We start from the raw sequence: 23,442 nt of genomic DNA on the forward strand, positions 1-23,442 counted from the left end.
CGATCTGGGGGAGGTAATATAAAACTATTGATTTTTATATATTTATAAAATTGTTTTCTTTATATTATAATTATTATAATTATTATAATTATATGGAAAACAAACTTTATAAGCTAGAAAATAAAATTTAATTGGAACTTTTTGAAATATTTATTTGTGTTTCTTTAACTTATTTTGAAAGTATGCATTTATAATTCGAGTTTTTGCAGAATTCTGAAATTAAAAATATATATCCTTCTGCTTCGCAGATACAGAAATATTGCTGAAATAGAATATCACAAATTAAATCGAAAGCACTCTGAGATTCGAGATTGTTTAGAAAGCAAAAATCCGCGCGTACTAAGAAGACTCTAGTCGATGCTGCCATGATTACCTATTTACCAATGACAATCGAATGGTTACTTAGTTTCATGGGGTGCGGATCGAACCGCAGTTTAGCATTACGAAGGCCCAAGGCAGGTCGTTAGCGGCGTTGTCGTAACATATGCGCTGGGCAGGCTCCATATGGGCTACCATGGACCCAGATCCGCAGCCCCCGGTACCCCCTTACGTGGGATCGATACCATTTCGCTCCTTAATCGGTCTGCTTTGCGGCTTTGCTCACTGCTTGCTATTGCATTCGAAATGCATTTTAGCCGGATATTTCTGTCGCAAATAAAAAGTTTTCGAATATTTAAAATATATACACATAATGATATATTTTTTATTTTAGATTTCTCTAGAGCACAATTTTACTGTAAAGATTAATTTTCTAAGATATTTAATGTTGAAGATTTGTGAAGAAATATGACCTTTAATAAAATTTCCGTAAAAGTTAATTGAAAGTTAATCAACGGATTTATAGATAAATAGAGAAACAAAAGAGATTTTAGGACATTTATTTTTCCATGTCTGTACCATTGAAAAGTTAAAAAATTGATAAGTATTTTAAGTTTGAAATTTGGCAAAATGCATTTGTTTTCTAAGTATTCGATTTGCTATACGGAATAAAAAATTTCAAACGTGTGTGGAAGACACTCGGGGAGAGACGTGGTCAATGACGACTTTAAATGCGACCATATGATGCTGGGTGGCTAAAAACCCGGTATTTTCTATAATCGTCACGCTACGTGGAGACGCGCGGCGGTCGGCAAAAGCGCCGGAGATGAGTTTGTGCGGCAAGTGCATGTACGGTGTACACATCGAATGGCCGGGAGACGGGGAGAGAACGGTAGCGACCCCCGTGGAGAACGTACGGGCAGTGAGCAGGTTGACTAGCTTTGTCCATGGTCGATGATGACGATGGGGTCGGTCTCGGCACAGATGGGCCGCTAATCTCATTGAAAACTCATGAGGACTCTCGAGCGGGAGGGGAGGGGGTTGGCCGCGGTGGTACTGCGAGGGGGCTGAAAGCCCCCAGAAGTCTCAGCGAGGCCCTCCTCGCTTCATGGGGGCCCAAGCACCGTGCTAACCACCATATGTCCTACGTATATGCATACTCGTATACGCCCGTGATGCATGTTTACGAGAATATGCTGCGAGAGTTCTTCGACAGGCGGTATCTGGTCACGGCATCCCCATGCGGCAGAAACACGCAGATCCACGATCGAGATATCACGATCGGTCGTTTCACCTGTACAGGGATCGATTGCGGACCCCTTTTTATCTCGAATCTCGTCGGGAAATCGTTTCGAGATTACAACAAATCTGTATATATACGATACGATAAGTCTGTTAAGTGATTTGCCAGAGATAATCCATTAAGAGATTAAGGGATGATCCATTAGATTTAATTCCCGACTGTTAAAAGGGCCGGAATAATTTAGTATTTTAGCTAATGGAAGATGTTCATGTGATTGTGTTTTTAAAATTCGCAAATATCCGGTTGTATAAAATCTGCTGTTTTACGATTGTTTCTTTTCTTCGAATAAAATGGGCGGCAACGAGAGGGTTTACATGGTTTTCGCGGTGTTCTGAACGGGAATCGCTCTAGAGCATCAAGCACACACGAGCCCGCTACTGACACCCGTTTCTGGACAATCTCTGATTGCCGCGTTTCCAGCGCAGCGTGCATACATATTTAAGGTCGCGTCCACCGTTAAGATCACCGTAGCATAACTCCGCCGGCGGCTCTCTTCTCCTACCTCATGCATATTCCTCCTCGTTTAACAAACACTCCGCGTAGACGTAGACGTAGTGAAGAGACAGAAAGAGAGAGAGAGAGACAGAAAGAGAGAGAGAGAGAGAGAGAGAGAGAGAGAGAGAGAGAGAGAGAGAGAGAGAGAGAGAGAGGGAAGGAGACGGAGGGACGGAGGGAGTTCCGGCATCGCCGAGACGGAACGTAACGGAGAAAGAGATAGCTCCGGCACGCACTCCCAGGCATACGGGGTTGCTTTACGAGCGGACAACTAAGGTATGCTCTGGATTTCAACCCTGCCCGAACCCCGCCGGCCCACCCGTAATCACCGTACCTTTCGCAACCGCGGCCGTCGCAACGGGCCAGAGGTTTTATACCCCGGCATCTCTCCCGGAGAGCCTCTGGCGGCATCCACCGTGACCGAGCGTCGTCTCACTCGCTGCCTCCGGGATGCTGCGCGTAAACCTTCGGAAACTAAGCAGCTACCAACTGGTGGCCGTCCTTATCCTCGCAAACGATAAACCGCTAAATGGATTCTCGGTAAAAATCTTCATATGGAGTGTGACATTCAAGGGTTACTCATTAAAATTTGCGAAATCTTTCCTTGCGAGCATCGGAAATCAATTTTCAGAGATTTGAATTGTATTTATTTCACTGGAAAATGATGTAGATATGAATGATATCTTTCTCGAAAGATAAATTTTATCTACATTCTTGGACATTATAGAGTTTACGTTTCGATACTTGCGCGTAAAAGTAACAGACCTGTTACATCGATACAAAATCGAGAAGGGATACATCAGGTTGACAAGGGTGACTTCCGAAGATCAAACGTGATCGTTTTTGACAGCGCTGTTAGGGACGATGGACAATCGGCGGATCAAGAGATAACGAAATCCGATATCTCGTACATATGGTCGGGCGTGAATGCATTCGCGAAATATGCTCTACGAATTTACGATCTGTGGGCGTTTGTTAATTCTGTTTAAAAAAATATACACAGTTATGTTTGGAATAGATTTAAGTTTTAAGCCCGATAGAAAACCAATTGTAATAACTGCATTAATAGTAATTATATGCCGTGGATATTAATATTTTATAAAAAAATACTACTTAATTTTATTAAAACTGTTAAAGTATTACTAAAGTATTACTAAAATATTATTAAATTATTAAGTTTCTTGACAAAAAATGTTTCTTGATTGTAAATTTAATTGAAACCTTTTTTTACAATGCAAACATTAAAAGAATTTTGCACAAAAAAAATGCATTGTGTGCGAAACAATTATTAGCAATTAGATTTTAAACAAACGTGACATAGTTCAATTGTTTCTGACAATGAACTTCTAAAGAGTACTGTGTAGACAGATAAAATCCGACGTCAATCGAAATGTCAGAAGGGTGTGAGTGTTCGATCCGTTCTCGGTTGCGGAATATGTATGACCTGACCGTCGCAGGAAAACCGAGTGACGTATGCGATGTTCTTCACGCATCACGTCGGGATACATACATATGTATGTACGAACGAGCATATGTGCCGGCAGCCGATCATGCATGCGTTCGGTCGCGAGCAATCTCTGAAAATTCACCATTGCCGTACGTTCGCTCGAGTACAGGATTTATTATCGCCGTCGCGACCGGAATTATAGTTTTTGCGACGTTATAGCTGTTTCATAACTAAAATGTCTTGGACGTAGTGAAAAAAGTAAAATTTATGATTGTATCAAGGAAGATGAAAATTGATAATGTTAAGTTTCGAGCAAGGCGTCAAATTCCAACGGTATTCCGTGTTTGACATGGCAAAAATCTAAGGTTTTGTCGACTAACTAATATTACTATTTTGTTCTTGTATTTTTATTAATAAGTATCACTTTTGATACTTATAATGATAAGATTTCTCTCTCTTTCTCTCGTTTTTCTTGAAGCTTATAATCTAACAAGTTAAAAATTTGCAGGTTATTTTGAAGTTTATGCAGATGATTTTGAAATATCTATAGGTGTATTTGTTTTGTTCCTCAACTTCTCAGCAAGCATTTTGCACTTTTTATGAAATACACACGTCTCGATTTTTTTAATTTTTATTGTATGTATTTAACAATAAGATATAGGCACACAAATATGTGTTTTTATTTTTTAATGGTCATCTTAATTTTTTTCTTGCACATTTATGCATGATTTTAGAGAGAAATGTATAAAAATGTGAAATTAATTTATTTTTTAAGTATTTATATAAAATAGCTTTTACTGAAAATTTTAAGAATTTATCAAATATATTAATTGAAAAGAATTATTTTAAGTATTAAAGTCTGTTATATCTCGAGTTTATCTTTTCTACTATCGAAAATGTAAATATAATGCCATACTAACAATAAGTATAGAACACAGACTAAAGGTTCTTGAGCGACAATCAGTACATCGTAGTTCATGATTTTTCTTGAACGGGAGACCACAGGTGTTCGCCTGTTTTCGAGGCATCCAGCATGTCGAGGACCGGGTCGAGAATCGAAAGACTCGGACAAATTACTCGCGAGATCAGACTTAATCTACGTCGGTACCTCTAGGGAATGTTGGAAGAGAATCAAGGTCGCATCTGTGAGATCCGGAACGACGCCTCGCTTGTCCTGGGTCTTTTCGCGCTAAGATTGATGACGCCGCACGCTCTCTGCTCCTCTTTCACGGTCTCTCTTTCTCTCTTACGCCGGGACAGCGCGGTATAGGGAGATTGGGCGGCGGTAAGGGAAAGACGCGATTTCTCGGTGCAAATGAGACATCTCCACCCGTGCAAGCAGCCGGAGAGCTCGCAGTTGATCCTTGGAGCAAGTGGAACACCGTGACAAATGTTTCGCGACATTGGTTCAGGAAGTCTCATGATGTATCTCCGTCCATCCGTTTCGCGTGGCATAAATAAGTGCCTTAAACCACTTTAGAGTTGATGGAAATTTTTTTCACTTATTCTTTCTGAAGAAATAATCTCTGATATGAAGTCTGGTGAGAAAATTTGATGCCGCTTAGACCGAGTTGATCTATCGTTAATTACAGTCATCGTATAATTTTCTTATCTAACTTTTTCTGATATCTATTTTTTTCTTTTGTGTGAAGCATTCTTTTATATATATATTTTTTTTCATCTAATATTCAAGATATTGACATTCGGATAAAATTAGCAAGTTTGTAAATTAAATTTGTATGTTTATGACACATAATTTAATGCAAATTTCGACAAATTCTTTTGATAAATATTTAATAAATTCTAACATTTAACACTTGAATTACAAATTGCTCTGCGTACGTATTAGCCACATCCGTTTCGTCGCATTGTAGTAAAAAGATTGCCGCGTGATTCGCTCGTCGTTCCGACTGGAACCCGTCGTCCGCCGAGGAAAGGAGCCGCAGAAGTGGATCCCTCGGCGGGTCTCTCGGCGTCGTCCATCATTCGTCGGAACGGCGAAACGCTCGGTAGGTTCGGGTTTTCAGCGCGGAGGAGAGATCTGCATAGCGCGAGCCGGCATCTCGGGACGAGCGAGCTAAGTGCGGGATTATGCAAAGCAGCGGCCATACAGTATAAAAATACGGAGCGACTCCGCGCCATCTTTTCCGGACCATTCTAATAACTCCCTCCTCCTACCATCCACCTTCCCTCCGCCAACCTTTCTCCGCTATCCACCGTATCTATGTGTAACCGGCTCCTGCCGTCGCCGAGGGGAAAAGTCAACCGACCGACGGTCCGATCGACCGACCGACCCCTGATAGCGCGCGGGGTAAGATTTTGGCAAATATCGTAAAACTGTCAACGGGTGGTTGCCACGTGCGAACTCTGACCCATGTTAAGTAGACAGGGATGTCGTGCTAGCGTTAATGAAGAGAATGAGATTTCTTATTTATGGGTGTATTTATATAGTATTCATGGAAAGAACGATTTTGTTGAAAGGTCTAAAAATTTGGTTAAAAACAGATCTGAAAATAATTTTTTGTTGAATTATCAAAATATTTTGTTGGAATGTTAAAACTGATAAGCACTGCTATAAAACGTTTTGATATTCTAGCAATTATTTTGATTGAACAAAAATTATTTTCAGATCTGGATTCAGCAAAATTGTTCTTTCCGTGTTATTAATGAACTTTATCCATTTGCTTATTTTTACTCATTACATATATTCTATTATTCGAATGTTTAATTATAAAATTAACATAATGATATTGATTTTTAATTAATTATTATTGTAATTAATCATTACAGAATAAAAAGTATGAGTAGTAAAATTTTACTACGCATGCATACAATTAAATTAAATTATGATTAATATACCGTGAATGGTATAAGAGGATCATTGTATAGATCAGTAATTACAGATAGAAACTGATTCGCATTTTATAAAAATACCGTCGGCTTTATTTGCAATTACAACGTTTGTAAATAACGGAATGCGCGTCGATACACGTCAGCCCATATCTTTTTCTTTTCTCTGGGATCATCAATACGAATTAAACCGGCGTTAACAGAATGCTTTTAAGAGCACATGGCGCTTCCGTCTACCGAGTCATCGTTATGATAAACGAGCAGCTTAGTACCTTCCCGTTAATTTCTTCGTTCCATTATATACCCTCGCGGTATTAGTATAGAACGATAGACGTAACGTTCTGACAAAACAGATGCAATTGTCGGCGGGACACATTATGCTCCAAGACAGTGCGGGACAGTTCATAAAAATGAATTAAAACCAGTTTTCCTTAACACATATAAAATTACTTGTACAACCTTCAAAATACTGCTTATTGAATATAAAACATAGTCTCACTTGCTTAAACGTTAATGCAGTTAAATTGAAAATGAACGGAGCGACTTATTAATTCACCGCACCCTAGAACTATTCTGAGAACAGACGCAACTGTTCGCCGAGAAAGACGCTCCAAGATATCATGGTGTTCCTTAACGCGCGTTCTCCGTTCGCGTGACTCCCACGATCGCACGGCACTTTCGGCGCGAGTCTCCGGTCGCTTAAATTCGGAAACTTCTCGCCTAGGCGACTCACGTTTACGGCGCGCGGTCGAGGCGCGAGATAGCGGCGTCCGATAGCGCCCGGCTGGAAGTCGCATTAATTTTCCTCGGTCGACTCCCTCGCGCGATGCTGCGGTACCGTCAGCCGCCTCTCCCCCCCCCCTCCCTCACCCGGTCGCGAGAGAGGGGTTGCTGGTTCATGAAATGGGTACGCAAGGGACGTCTCTCCCGCGGCGGCATTTAGGTAAGGTATTCACGTAACACATAAGCAACCGCCACGCGCAACCCACCGTGTGCACAGAGATAAGAGCACCGAAGGTGGCATCTTAGGCGGTGCTCCGAATAGAATTAAATTCCCCGGAGCCATCGCGTGGAGCGGGTGGGAGGGGGAGAAAGAGAGAACGCGACTCGATATCGTCGGGACGATATCAACAAGAGCGGATGCGGGACAAACTTCTCTCGTAGAACAGATAGACGGATAGATAGGGGTGAATAAGGGGAGGGGGGGGGAAGGGGGCGAGCGGAGGAAGAATGGCGTACGTTGATAATTCTGATGTGGCGTATATAGGCGGGATTACGACGTAGCCTTATTACCAAAGAGCACTATCGTGAATGCAATTTGCAATATATCTACAACGCGCGGAATCAGTTATAGCAGTAAAGCGTCTGAAATTGTTAAATTTATTAGAAAATACAAAGAGCCATTTTTATCGAATTGGATGTATCCAAGACGGACTATCGACGATGTCCGTACAATTTGCTCGGGAGCTTCGTTTCGTAAGAATTTCGGCGGAGGAAAATTACGAGAGTGTTTAAACAGCAGTCAATTCATTTCGTATGCATGGTCCCGGCTATAAGTTAAGGAATTGCCTAAACGTCCGTAAAATCTAAATCTCCCGCACTCTCATCTCGGGAATCTCCCTCCCTCTCGCCATTGACTATGTACACCACGCCAAGTTATTTCAACAATCCTCTGAATTTATCGCACATTCAATTTGTCAGGCCGAGACTCTGTTTCAAGAATTCCTGAAGAAGCACTAACCGTTCTTCATCTCTCACGTATTTTCATATTCCACGTATGTGTAGTTTTATAATTCTGCAAAAAAAAGAACAAGAATTAGTTAAATACAAATACAAAATATTCTACAAAATGTTGCATTTTTTAATATAATTTAGATAAAGATTTCGGAGGTTTGAAATCTTTATCTTTATGTTTTTAAATATTTAATTTTTCAAAAATCTGAGTCTTTTTAATACTTTTATGGCAATTGTGTTTGCTTTCCTAAAGAAAGGAAATTGTTATTACAATGAATTTATTTATTATTATATTAATTATTGTATTAACTGAATGACTTTCCAGCGATTTAAATTTTTGCTTTTACACGTTGCTTGCTCTTGAACAACATGGATAGTGAATTTTAATGGAAAACCGAACGTGCGGCCAAAGCGGCCGGAAGGGAATCGCGATGATTCTGTGAAATATGGCTCAGGAGCGAGCAGGTTTTCGGCGGGGCTGCGTTAATGGGTGATTGATAAACGACCTTTTCTCATCAACTGCATCGGCTGCATATTTATCACCATGCGACCCCGACGAAAACGCGCGTGCACTCGCTCCATGCAGCCGCGTCAGCGATGCGAAAAGCGGATGACATTACTCCCTCCGTGAAGCGCAAAGCTAGCATAAAAAAACACCAAAAAGTAAGCTTAAATAAATAATCACGAAGTAATCAGTTTTCACTATGCTAACGAGCTCATATATTATTATATATGAATGTTATATCCGACGATATACAATTAAAAAATTTTCAGAATTTTTTCTACGATTTACTTGCAAATATAAATACGTGATGAAGAGAATATATGCATATCGAAATTTGTATAAAATATTTAATACAAATTATAATTAGAAATTAAAGGAGAAATATTAAAGAATTTTTTCTTCTGACTTATTTTTAAAAACAAAAGAATGGACATGCCAATTTTCTTGTAATGTAAATCTACTGCATGATGGTATATGCGATCGTGTTTGCTCGATGACGTATTAATTCCCGTGTAAGAGTCAATCGAGCCGAAGTACACGCGTCATGTAAGGTGTCCCTTTCGTGGACCCACGTAACAGATACTGTCGATGTTAAAGTGCCCTTCGCCGAACTCACGCTCGGTGCTAACAGCTCACGCGTGTCCGCCACGTGTCGAGCGCCGCCGGCTCGCCCGCTCGTGCGTTTAACTTGGTCGAATTAGGCGACACGAAACTTGCCCTTTCTGGCCGATTTGCAAAATAACACGGGCAGATGGTGGCAAAGTGTGATTCTCACACACGACGTATTTTTCTACTTGAGAATTTAGAACGCGTACCAAGCGAGACGAATTTTCAGTTTATGCGTTACGGTTTAGTGAGAACAATCGAAGGGAAAGAATAAATTAGCGGAGAAAATAAATGTGGCGCGAAGAAAAAATCTAGAATATATCATTTAAATTAACCGGTTTTCTATATTTTTACTTCAGATTTGAATAGATTATTGTAATCTTGTACGTGCCCTCTGAGCAAACAATTTGCAATTTATTGAAAGTTAAAGTGTACAAACGAAAAAAAATTATAAATATGCACATCTCTTTTGTGTTTCTGGTCACTTTACATATCATTATGAAAGAAAAGAAGGAAGAAAAGTAAAACTTCTCCGCGAGAATACTGTTTTACGCGAAATAAGGCATAGGGACGTAAAATGGAATTAGAGATCGGTATATCGCCGTTTCTCCGCGTTCACGGGGAATGGCACGGTATGATCGGCAATAAATATGGTTCATAATCCAGGAATGGCTGTGCCAAGATACAGGGACGTTTCGTAGCCACCCCGCCGTGCGACGCGTGTCACACGTAACGTCATCGTAATGACTCTTTCGACTTTACGACACTGAATTAGGATTAGACTCGACTGTATCGCATGCCGCACTATCTGCTGCACGTGAAGCGGATCGTTTAATTTATTCCGCGCGTGTATCGAGCCGAAGAGAGTCATTACCGATACAGTCGAGCTTATCAAATCACTGAAATTGTTTCTTAAGATTGAATCTTTCATTTTGTTTTTTATTGCCGCGGAAATGAATTTTATGATAATACTCTAATATTTTACGATAACACAAACGCATTGCCTAAAATGATTTTTTTTCGAGAGATACCCTAAAGTATTTAATGATGAATTTTAATCTACATAAAGAATTTTTAATAAAAGTTTGTCATTTTGCGTCACATGAGTTGTTATAGTAAATATATAATATATTTTAATACATAACAAAATTTCATTTAAAATGCATAGTGAGATTTTGTTATTTATATACGAATGCCGATTTTTGCCGAATTTTAATCTTCAATGTGTAATAATTTTTTTCTGAATTATTCTTCGATCAAGACAACTGCCACTTTTTTTAGTTTTATTTGCAGTATCCATGAACAAAGGAAAAAGATCTTTTGTTTTTGAGACACTCTGTGTGTAAGGTACAAGAAACTAGAGTGTTCCCTTCCGCAAATACTCGTTTGCGAGTATTCGCCGGGCGCGGGATAGCGCCAATCGAAAAGTCATTACAACTTTTTGCCGACTCAATCAAGAAGTTAATGTCCTTTAACCTCGCGGCGTTCCCCTTAGGATTTGCCGGGATCGCGGAAATCGCGTAAGAAATCGACGGCTCTCACATGCCCGGTAAAATAGATCACCGGCGTATGATTGATCGCCTATTGGCTCCGTGGCGAGTTTTTGCCCGCTGCGCCCACTTGTATCGGGAGTTATTTTTCCGGCATGAAACTACGATGCCACCCATCTTGACTTATTTCGAGGTTTACGTACGTAATCCCACAAAAATGGATGGATAATTCGTAATGATTATTTCAATAATTGTACACACAAAATGCACAAATGTAAGCATAAGAAAATAATTATAAATAAGTCGAGAACTTTATAATTGAGAGAAAATACATTATAATTATAATTGTGAAAGAAAATTTTAAAATATCAATATATAAATATGTATGAAGTTATTTCTTGATCAGCTTATTTATAATTGATAAAGCTTGCTTGAAGCTTTTTTCGAAGTTTCTATCATTTGTTTTATTATGCAGCATCTTTACATATTTTGTGTGCGCGTTTTTGAAACGACTTTCTTTGCCATCGTCGTATCTTCATCTGTAGACCCGGGTCGTCTGCCGAACGTCCAATACAGCCGGGAGTCAGCTATAAAAAAGGAGCGGAGATCGGGGCGCGGGCGTTAAAAATATTCAAGATCGTTTGTCAGGCTGAATTACAGTTCCCGGTCGTATCCCCCTCCCCGCCTCGCCGTCATCTTCGCCACCCTGTTCGCCACCCTGGCAGAGCGGGATTCTGCGGTACGCGTTGCGCAAGAGGGTAAGGCAGTCGGACGGAGAGGAAGGGGGAGGTGGGCAAGAGCCCACGACGACGACGGCGACGGCGACGGCGACGGCGACGGCGACGACGACGACGGCGACGACGACGACGACGACGACGACGATCCCGGGCACATGTGTCGAACCTGAAATATGTAGGCGTGGTCTGGACGGTGCTAGCAGACGCGTCCCGACGAGCGAATATGTTCACCCCGCTGCTACGCTCCACCCCCGTATAACGCTGCAGACCCTGCCATTGGCCAGTGCCACCCTCGTCGCGCCTCCACCTGCCACGCTTGTGCTACCCTACGCGACGGCTACCCCTAAATACGGGGGATGCGCGAACAGCACTCTCATTTTAACGCGAACCGCCGATACGGCACCGAGTGTTCGCCACTTTAGTGCGCCCTGGCCTTTACACCAGATCGGTGGGTCCGTTAGAGGGTGTTGGTTTTGCTCTCTGTGGCTTATTACGGACCCGCGTGCTCGCTTGCGAAGATCGGTTTCGGCGAGATAAGTCTTGTGAGAAAAAGTGCAGTCTGATGTCTTAGAGAGGATCGAAGAAGATCCATCCTCTGAGTTATGGGAAACGTGGTCCAACTAGTGTAGCGTACAGACCGCGTGTATTCAGAAGAAAACACTTGTCATCGTAATCTGGTAAGTAGATATAGTATTACTTATGTGAGTTACCTACGTGATATATAAAGAGATACAAGTTATGAAAATTTTTAGAAGCATTTTAATATTTCCAAACCCTTGTTTTCTAAAAGCTTTTTGTTATTTAAGATACCCTAACTTGCAATGTCATTATGGATAGTTGATCAATTGTTCATATTACTTACTTCAATTTGAAATACGAAATGATTATTAAAAAAGAGGTATCGAAATAAATAATACCATTTATTAATAGAAAAAATAGTAAAATAACAATGTTCTATTATTATGAATAAAAAATGATTTTATACTGTTAGAATCTTTCATTTTAATTGCTTTACTATAAACAAAAGAAATTCCCAAAATTAAAATTGTTTTGAGGTAACGATTTTATACAGATTACGGATTGTATATCAATTTATAATGTCTATATGTATAGCAAAAGTTTATGAATATTTTTCTAATATAAATTTAATTATGGCTTGTTTAATGCTTTCAACATGTTATAGTTTTATTACTGGTATCACTTTTAATTTTCATAATGACAATTGTAACAACGTCTTTTTAAACGTATCTTTTGTTACGTCAGATGTGAACATCTTATTTCACGTTTCATGAAAAAAAGTATCGTTGTCTTAACTTTTCTCAATTATCTCGACAACCAATCTTGTCTTGCTCCGATTTATTCCTCTCGAATGTAGGACATCTGGGCAGAGTGTATCGAATTTTGGTCGATCAATCACTCCATGTCACTGCGACATTAACACTCACTGTCCACTCACCGTCATTGTCGTAGGTCGATCATCCGGAGCGAGCAGGATGACAATGGAAGATCGCACGGGTGGCATCGACCGCGCCACCCCCGCGACCTCGACGCCGGCCACGACGGCACTGACGTCGGCGTGCCCCGCGTCCATCAGCGACGTCACGCCCGACGCTTCGTACCCCCTTCAACGAGCTAGCAAGCGCTCCTTCGACGTCGCTTTCCTCGTGGCACCCGACGAGAACCTGGCGCGACGTCAGAACGAAAAATTGCGATTGATAACCGGCCGGAAGGACCGTCTGCGAGACGATATCTCCGTCGACAGTGCTCTGGACACTGATAGGTTGCCGCAGAATCTCACCATCAAGCACTACGACAACGATTCTGGCGGTTCAGACAGAAGAAGGTTGCTGCATTGCACGGAGAATTCGCTGAGTCCACCGTACGTATCGCCGAGAACCTTGACGCCAACCTTACCGAGGCTCTCCCCGGATTCGGACGGGAGAAGATACGCGCCGACCGGTGGCCAGCTTCAGAAGACCCCGAGTCCACCTACTTTCGGCCATCATCAGTCTATGTTGACCACCTGTCCCGAATCGACGAATTCTTCGATTTTAGCCTGCGCGAAGGTCTACGAGACTGGTATCTCCTGCGTGTCCGATCGTCAAGGGGAATCCCGGAGTGCCTTCACGAAGGTAAATCTGATCGGGCAGCGTAATGGCTTCAACGACGACGGCCAAGCGTCGCCGAGGTCGTCGATATCGCCGGATGATCGCGCGAGTTATCAGAGCAGCGTCAGTCCGCCGGTGGTGTCGTTGCCCGGTGCGACGAGCTACAAGTACGCGCCGTTCCCCACCAAGATGGCGTATCCCTTTCTGACCATGGGGGCGGAAGCCGGTCACACGGGGCTGTTGGAGAATCTGAAGATCCCGCAGATCGCTCAGCCGCCCAAGGTGCCCAGTCCAAAGGTATCCGCTTTCCGACCGGATCTTCCGCCGGTCTATCCCAATCTCTCCTACAATCCCATCTCCGTATTTCCGCCGATGGCGGACGCCCTCGCCAGGCCGAGATTCCTGGCTACGGCCGCCGGGGTGGCCGGCCTCTTGCCACCGTCGTTCGCCGCCCTGACTCTACCGGCGCAGAACGTCTGCGCCAAGTGCAACCTGTCGTTCCGCATGACCTCCGACCTAGTCTATCACATGCGCTCTCACCACAAGAATGAAAGTGTGGGCGAGTCGGCGAGGAGGAGGAGAGAGGAGAAGCTCAGGTGTCCCGTTTGCGACGAGAGCTTCCGCGAGAGGCACCATCTCACTAGACATATGACCGCCCATCAGGATAAGGAGAGCGACGGCATCGTTGACCAGGTCGAAATCAAGAGGAGGACTACTGTTCACAGTAAGTGACGACGAAAACTGCCGATCGAAGACGATGTTCTAACGGCTGGTTATTCCTTTGAGAACTGATTCATTTCTGACTGGTGCATTTCGAGAAGATTATGGGGTTTGTGATAACGATGAAATTGTTGTCCCCTTATCAATTACGTCTTATTAGATTGAGAGAGAAATTAAGACATAGCTTTAAAAAAAATATGTTCGAGCTACATGTCGGAAATATACAAATTACATTGTCATATTTTCAGAAGTTTCGGTTAAATGAATTTTTGCACTTTTCTTTTTCATTGTGAATATCTGCAATGTGCAGATTTACAGAGGAATGTTTTTTACTTAATGTATCTATTTGTTAATTTAGAATCGATTTTTCTTTAACAAAAACACGAAAACATCAACAGATTAAATTATTAAGCATTTTCATTTTTAAACGATTAAAAATAAAAATGCCAGAAATTAAATTTTAAAAATACAAATATAAGATCTTATTTCTTATCTAATTTGGATAGATTTACGTAGACAGATTTATAATTTGTGAAAATTAATTGTAATGCGTATTCTCGTTAAGAAAAAAATCGATTTGAAATTGGACAAAAAAAATCAAAGATGAAAGGCCGCTGATTGAATGACGATACTTTGTATACTGTTGCGGCATTTACATTGTATACGTGTAAAATAAGAAAAATTTTAATGTCTATGTAGAAAGGTTAATATCTCTATAAATATTATCGGTCCATATACATGATTATTCTAGTATAATTCATGAACTGCAATGAAGACATTCCCTGTCTAGTCAATATTAGGTAGGAACAATTTGTAAATATATTTAATTCTTTGAAATAAGTAAAATAAGAGATATCTGTAAAAAGAAGTAAAGACAGAGAGGGGAAGAGAGAGAGAGAAGAGAGAGAGAGAGAGAGAAAGAGAGAAAGAGATCGATAAATGAATTAATCAATTTAAAAAATAGTATATAATTTTTAGGAAATGAAGGAAAAAATTACCAAAAAATACTTTCTAAAGATAATTTTTATGTAAATAAAATATCACTTTTTACATAGTATTCAATTTATTTTTATATTTAAAAATATAATTTTTGTTTTATGAAAAGTCATAATTTTTGCATTCTTTGAAAAGAAGATAGAAATATCAAACATCTTTCGCAAAAAAATATAAAAATTTAAGATATATGATGATTTATGTAATTACTATTTATATTATTGATATGCACATAAAATTCTAAAGCGTTTAAATATTACATATTACATTTGTTGTTATACTTGAGAGAATGAATAAAATGAGTATCTGATATTTTTATTTCTTCTTTCACATAAATTCTCGAAATTTTATAAATTAAAAAAATTGTTCATAGAAACGTTTAATCATTTTTAAAATGAAAGATCCAATCTAAAAACACGTAGTTCTGGACATGAAACCAATTGTAGCAATAAAATATTTTAAAATCATGCATATTTGGGGAAAAGCAGCGTGCTAAAATTGTCAGAGATAAAATAATCGCGGTCGTATTTCGATATACTCGCAAATTACATACGGTCCATTCGAACGACTCCATTTCCACGATGTAGAAAGTAAAATATTTGCCGCGTATTTACAGCGGCAGACAGGTGAAACGGGTAGTGGGTGCGAATGTGGCGATAGCAGCAGCGCACTGAGGGGGGAGGGCGGTCGGGGAGGGGTGTGGAAGGGTTGCGCGTGTTGCGGAGGGTGGTGCAAGCGTGTAAAGCGCATTTCGGCCGTGTGTACGGAGGTGAGGGCGGCGTGGTAATAAATAGATCGTAAACCGTAACCCGCGTCACACACAAACCGTCGGAGCGCGCATAATGGTAGGAAACAATGAATGCCGTAATCGGAAACAGTGCCGGTTTGTTATCTGCCATTTACACTCCATTTAACTTCAAACGGCGAATCGGCCTGCGCGCATTCGCGTTTTAAATACAGCCCGGTTTCCAACCACTGTCGAGAATCCCGCCCCCACCATCGTTCACCACCCCCCGTCGCACTCTCGCCGACGGTATGCGGCTTAACATAGGGTTAAGCCGTCGCCGAGTGGCTTAATATTGTCCGAAAATTACGTGAATTATCGCCTTTCCCGATGTCACTGAAAGAATTGAATCCGTATAGGAATAACATTTTAATCCAACCGCTTGTGATAATGAGTAAGAACAAATGTTATTATTTCTGATCAAATTAATCTTAGTTTAATTTTAGTTGATATTGCGATTCAATATAATAGAACTTTGTATAGGATTATTAATAGGAAATCTCTCGTGAAAAAAGGCGTATCATTAGTACGACCTATGCCAGTATTCTGTACAGCAATAATCACAGTAGCGTGTAAATACATGTAGTAAAACTTTTAATACAAAGAAGAATGCGTTCATAAATTATAAGTAAGTTGGATGTATCAATTCCGATTAAGAAAGAAAGAAAGAAACTCAAATATCGCATAGATGTTTAACGAACAATTCGATATTGCGCTCTACAATTGTCAGATATATTATCAGAAATCATATTGACGGAAATATTAACTAAAATATCGCAACGTGTGTGTACGAAGTTGTTTTAAGATTACATGTAATATATAAGTCATGTATATAGTAAATTATCTCTCTTTATTATAGAAATATCGATGTTCTGTTTCGTTTTGTAAGAATTGATTTATTCAAATATCACGTTGTATTACTTCGATGTAAATATCACAATTGTACATAAGCACTGTATGTATTCTAGCTCGTTGTTAATTAATAAAAGAATATCCGTGACAATTAAAACCATATTTCATATCCTCTTAATTTATTATCTCTGTCGATAGGTTTAGCTTATAGATTTATACACATTAATTACTAATAAGATATTATAGTTAAATTTATATATGTTATCGGATTGATACTTCTATCTATTTTTATCTTTGTCTGTATTTCGTCTGTGATAAAAAATCTTATTACAAATATGTAAAATTCTTTTTATACCCTTTTTTTTATAAAAAAATTGTTCTTAATTGATTGATTTTGTTGGGCAATACGAGTTCGCAATGACTTCCCAGATATAGAATCGATCTTGCTCTTTACTTCATAGACGTCGTCCGTCCTCCTCTTGTCTCCTCGGCGCTAAATCACCGAAAGCCGATTACACGGCAATAGATTAATTTCTGGCCACTCAGAAACCTTACCTTGACATCTCCGATTCGCGGATGCCAGATCGATTGTTATTTCGTTTTATGTTCGAGTAAAATAATCATGAAGCATCAGTCAAATTTATTTTGTAAGAGGTTTAATACTAAAAATTGTTATAATAATTATAGAAACAATTTATATATCAAATTTCTTTCTCGTCTTGAAATTTTTCGATACTTGGTTTAAAAATATTTGCGTTAAAATATAATATACATGATTTATATATTCTAATACTACTTGAGTCTGAACATAAGGAAACATTAATTGTGACATAATTGTTGAATGATAAATTATATTAATATAGAATTACATATTGACACTTATTGAATTGTGTCGTTTTTACGAGCACAAGAAATTTCGCAAACTCTTTTGCAGAGATAACTGGCTCTTGTCTCTCTCTCTTGAGAAAGTCATTGCGAAATCCCCTAAACGGGTAACGTTAAGCTCGTCGAAACCGCGGCCAATACGACAAACAATCTCTTACCGCCCTCGTTCCGGCTTAAGCTCGCCCCTTCACCACCCCCGAAGTAAGTGTACTTACCCTCTGCCCGAGGTCCATAAAGATAAATAACATGGAGCACCCGGACCTCGTAGTTGTATCCCTTACAGAGCGATGAAGGGACCCCTGAGGACTCCCATCATCCCTTCGTTCTTTTCATCATCCCTCTTTCTCTTTCTCATACTTTCTATCGCGGCAAAGTTCCGTTATTATTATACAGGTCTTTCCTCTATTTTCCTCTACTTATCCTTTTTTTGATTTGTCGCATTATTCTTTGGATTTTGATTTTTTAAATTAACAAATATACATATTTTTACACCGTCTTAATAAACATCCACGAATTTTATTTTCTAAATTTTTAACGTTATTTAACAATTTTTTATTTTTTTTACATCTATAAAAATAAAATTTACAAAAATAAAAATAAATTAACTTTTAAAAATTAGTAAAATTAACCATTAAAAATTATTTTAAAAGCAAGAATAAATTAATGAGACAAAGGCATTACGGGGTCGGGGCCCCGTGCTTTCATTTAAAACGAGCACCCTGTATCTGTCTTTCTTCCTCGCGATCAGTCCGCCGCTCTTCCCACCCTTGTTAGCGATACTTCCCGTGGAGAATCGCGCGCATGCTTGTTCTGTCAGTGAAATAATGACAATGTCATAGCCCGGGCCCGATTCGCCACGGCACCCTTGCCACGTGGGCGACGATTGGACGCGGACATGCTAATATGGCGTCCGTTCCGAGACATTAAGTTTTCGGTTTACCGATTCTCGCCAGACGAGCCGCGTCTTGACGTCCGCATCACCTTCCGCCATTGTGCCTTCAATCACGGGATACGCGTTTTCTTCGGGGATCATTCATGGGGTCTTTATGAGGGAAGACATGAGTCATTGCTCATGTCCGTAAGAATTTGATCTTTTTCGAATCTAGAATCGTTTCTATACAAAGTTCAACTTACAAAATTTTCAAAATTGAATTTTATATAATATATACGTATGTATATATTATATAAAAAAATTTTTAATTGATCGTACTAGTTGTATTATTTAAACATTGCGAAATATTGAAATAACAAATACATTTGATTAACTTTATTATAATTTTTAATACGACTTCTCGACTTTGAACTAATACTCAAACACAAACGATTAAGCAAATCTTGTATCGCTTTTTGAACTACGTACTTGTCTGTCCTTTATTGTCGGCCACCCCGATTCCCCGTTTGGTCACGGTCTTCCGGTGCGATTATGTAACTTGACTGCGAACACGCAGCTTACATCGGTCTCACGATGCAGCCAGTTACAACGTTTCGACGTCAATCGGGCGACGCTAAACGATTTCGTCCGCGCAAGCTAGCGCTTTTCTAGGGCATATGTTGCGATTTGCTCGTAGAACTTCGCACGTATTTTCGCCATTCTAATGACTTCTATGAGATCTTTATACTGCACTTCTAATCTAAAGTTTCTGCCGTTATTTTCTTTAATACTTTTTCCTAATTTGAAAAATAAAGGAATCTAGAAATTTAACCAGAAAACTTCTTTCCGAGAGAATGTTTCCCTATATTTACTTTTTACATGTCTAATTCGGTAGGTTCAAATAAAACGTATATACAAATTGATTTAAAATACTACTTGTTTTGATATCATTAAGAATATAATAAACAAATAATCTTATTATTATTATTATATTTTTTTCTTTCTTTATACATATTTAATTATAACTAAGAGAATATTATTTCGCTCGCTGGATGGATTTCCGCTCGCGGGTTTCCGCAGTGCTCGACTGCTCCCGAAGCGCAACGGGCGATCGAAGCTCGCGATGGCAACCTTGAAACGTTGAAGCGGCGAGCTGTCTCGGCTTATTTACGACGTACGTATGATGAAAAACGGAAGCGAGCTCCGGTGCGATCGTGCGGCCGCCCGGAGCGGATCGTCCCGCGGCGGCGGAGGGATGAAAGGGGTGAAAGGGCCTGCTCTCTCTTCTGCCGGAGCACCTTGATTTACTGTCGACGATATTTTCTCGTTGGCGCTAGTTGGCGCCTACCGCACCACCGCGCCCGACAATGGCGGGCTCGCTTGACATTTTGTTTCGAATTATTGCCCGCGCTCGCGCGGCCGGTCCTTTCTATTTCGCCGCTCCGACCGCTCCTCCACCGAGCGCGACAATGCTCTATTTTATTCTGCTCTATTTTTATTCTGTTTCGCCTGTTTGCGCTTTTTTTTTGTCGCGTTATTTTTCGGCAGCCGCTCGCTCTTTGTTGCGCCGTCGCGGGACGTCGACGCGTATCCGCCCGAATTTCGCGGCTCTCGTGGCACAGATTTATCATCACAATTACGCCAGGAATGGCCGCGCGAACGATCTTCCAGACGCTAAGAACAAGTGCGCAAATAAGGCGCCGTTATATCTATATACATATATGTAGATGCTATGAAAAGAAGTCAGATTTACTAACTGTAAGATATATTCCAATAATAATAAAATCGCTGTTTTTTTATGTTACAGATACATCGGCATCTTCCGTGACTGACAAGCTTCCCATCTAGAAATGAAAGACTGAAACCTGCCTTACCTAACATAAGAAACGCCTGTTTTATTTTAAATCTTTAGTTTTCTTTTGGTGAGTCGCATTATTTAATTTACTTTATTTTTCTCTTTTAATCTCAATTTCCAGAGTATCAAACGTATCTCTCGTAAATCGGTTGTATTTTTTTTTCTTTTTTCTTACCCTTTCTTGTTAATTTTACGATTAGAATTAAAAGTATTTTCTTTATATGAGCTTTGGAAAAGCAAGTTATAATCTTTTTTCATCTGAAATGTTGCATCTCTTTCAAAATATGTATAAAGAATTTTGAAGAATCAATGATATATTAATATATTAGCACATTATTAAAATCATTCCTTATAACTATAATCGTATTTTTTTGGAGGAAAATATCAATATTGAAAATTCGTGTTCAACTTTCGCATTATCTTCTTTTTTTTTTATAACGGAACATATATATTCGCCTTTAATCAGCAACTGGTGCGGCATGAATTCCTAATTTGCGAAGACCCATTTTCGCGAATAATGACGGAAAGTTAATGAAGGGAACGGCATCTTCTCTCCCTGTCTCTCCGCCATCGGATCATTCGACAATGGAAAAAAGACTTTCGACCCTGCTTAAATATGTCCGACCGCAAAGCAATAAAATATCTTTATCTTACTCGTGCCATTACCCCCTTGATTCGGAGGGTTCCAATTTACATTCCTATCGGGGGGGCTTCGGCAAGATAAGTCCATTTAAATAAATTAGTAATGCTATCTCCCGCGCCGCGGAGATGCAGAGCCGCGGAGGGGGAGCGGATTAAATAGTATTTTATCAATTTTCACTGCGATTCGTTACGCGGCGCGATGTGACGCCGCTCTCCATTCAAAATCTCGTTTTGATCGCGTGTTTTCGCGCGTTACGCAACGATGAATCACGTTGTCTGAAAAGTGTTTAGGGTGACCGCATTGTTACCGTTGCGCCCAAAGATGGCAAAAAATGGCGCAATAGATGGTCCCTCTGATGCTTTCCATTAAAGGATAAAAAAGTTATTTTTTAAACGTTTTTAAAGATCACGTTTTAAAGGCCGCATTTTTCTCTTCGTTGTGTATGCGCGATACGTGTAATGGATATAGTAATTAGAAACAAAAAATGCCACGGCAACTCACAGTTTGTATATTTAAAGTACAATATCGTCAACATTCCGTATTTTTTAGTATTTTTAGTAGAATCGGAAAAAATGCATCGTGCAAGAAAGAGGTTGCTAGAATGGGGAAACGGGTGAGAGTGCGGGGGAACACACGTTTAATTTTTCAAAACGGACCGCACGGCGAGCCTTTTCGCGGGCCGTGACGCCCGTCTCTACACGCAATTGCCTTTCCCTCCGTGTGCCGGCGTGTGTTGGTAGGACAATATAATGGGGCATAACAACGGCGTTAACACGCAGTGGCCGACCCCGGACACGACCCGCGACCCACCCCGGATGAAATACACCTCTGATAATTACTAGAAATTAATGCGGCAGCCTTAACACATACCGCCCATTGTGAGCGAACGGCGCGCGAGTTTAACCGGCGGTCGAGTTTACGCGACCTCGTATTTACCTGCGTTAGGGGCGGTAATCGCCACGATTCTAACACCAGATTAGTGAGGCTCGCTCGTATTAATTACCTCTGCTCGCCAACGAGAAGATGAAGTACGCCGGTGATATAGAGAAAGAAGGAAAGAAGGAAAATCGGAACGGATGATGCAATTCAAGCTTCTTTATTATATCTATAGAAACTTGAACATGTGTTAATAGGACACGTTCTAAAAGTGCTTAAATGGTATAATCCATTTGAAATAAATAACGATTTTTCAGCGATAAGATTAATACTTATTTAAAGACTTCAAAAATAATTATTCTGCAAACTTATTCTGCAGAAACACAAAATATCTACTGAAAAAAATAACCAATAAAATTATTTAAAATTTTTATTTAGATAAAGGATCGAATTATTTGATATTTTGCGAGTCAATTATTGTTGCATCTTTCTGCAATTGAGAATTGATGAAAAAGTGTGATTAGAAAAGAGAAAGCGCAACATGCGGAGAAGATCGTAAAATCAGAAAATTAAAATCGGCGCCGACAACGAAGCCGGATGGACCATCCGTCGTTCAACGCGGCGGGGGTGGTTTTGCGCAGAAGGGCACAGGGGGGGCGACGGGGCGGGGACGCGGCGGCGGGGACGGGATGTATTAAAGCTGCGGCCGGAACCATAGCGGAGCAGATAGTTTAATGTGAATTTATTGCGATCGAGATATCGCGCCGGCCAGAAAGCAGAGTCGCGTGCTACGCGCGCGCCGTCGAGCCGATAGCCGGGCCGCGGTATAATGCCCGCGATGGTCGGTCCATTGTGAGCGGCTTCAAACTGGCCCGAAATCGTTCGAAATGAGACCGGGGCAGGCGGCGGCGAGGGCACAGTGAGACATCGAGGGGAGATCATCGGGCGTCCGTTTTTAAAACGGGGAGACGCTATCGCGGTATCGAGGAGCGCGGCACGTGCAGAGTCTCCCCGGGGTTACGTGCGATTTGTCTTCGGCAGATTTTCTGCCGCGACAAATTTGCGTCCCGCGCGCACGCTGGCGAACACCCAAACAATACAAAAGCTCGAAAACTGTTTGAAGGAACTGTCGGAAAAATCGCTGCCGGTTATCAGCGGACTCATTCAAGTTAGCCAATGAATGTAAAATTGACGATTAAATTTTTGAGAGGGTTGTCAAAAACAAGAATGCCTCTTACGTAATATACCTATATATTATCGTCAATAAAAGACACGTTATAATTTTTAATTTAAAACTTTTTTTTACAATTTTCTATAAGAAATGAATCTCGTAAAATGAGTTTATAGTTAACTTTTTCAGCAAAATATAT

At 40.4% G+C, this 23,442-nt stretch overlaps 1 protein-coding gene and 1 long non-coding RNA gene across 2 annotated transcripts in view; both read left to right on the forward strand.

Annotated features, from left to right (window-relative positions):
• Window positions 1-21,173, forward strand: part of LOC105459655 — a 41,749-nt gene extending 20,576 nt beyond the window's left edge. Inside the window, exons 2-3 of the long non-coding RNA XR_975709.1 lie at window positions 20,506-20,620; window positions 21,020-21,173. This is a non-coding gene — a long non-coding RNA (uncharacterized LOC105459655). The remainder of the gene's footprint in view (window positions 1-20,505; window positions 20,621-21,019) is intronic.
• LOC105459652 lies at window positions 12,979-14,325 on the forward strand. The gene has a single exon (XM_011705848.1). It carries the CDS (start codon window positions 12,979-12,981, stop codon window positions 14,323-14,325), a length of 1,347 nt encoding a protein of 448 aa, XP_011704150.1.
• Window positions 21,174-23,442: the final 2,269 nt, after the last annotated feature.

This window comes from Wasmannia auropunctata, unplaced genomic scaffold (assembly GCF_000956235.1).
Source record: "Wasmannia auropunctata unplaced genomic scaffold, wasmannia.A_1.0 LD334172.1, whole genome shotgun sequence".
Lineage (NCBI taxonomy): Eukaryota > Metazoa > Arthropoda > Insecta > Hymenoptera > Formicidae > Wasmannia > Wasmannia auropunctata.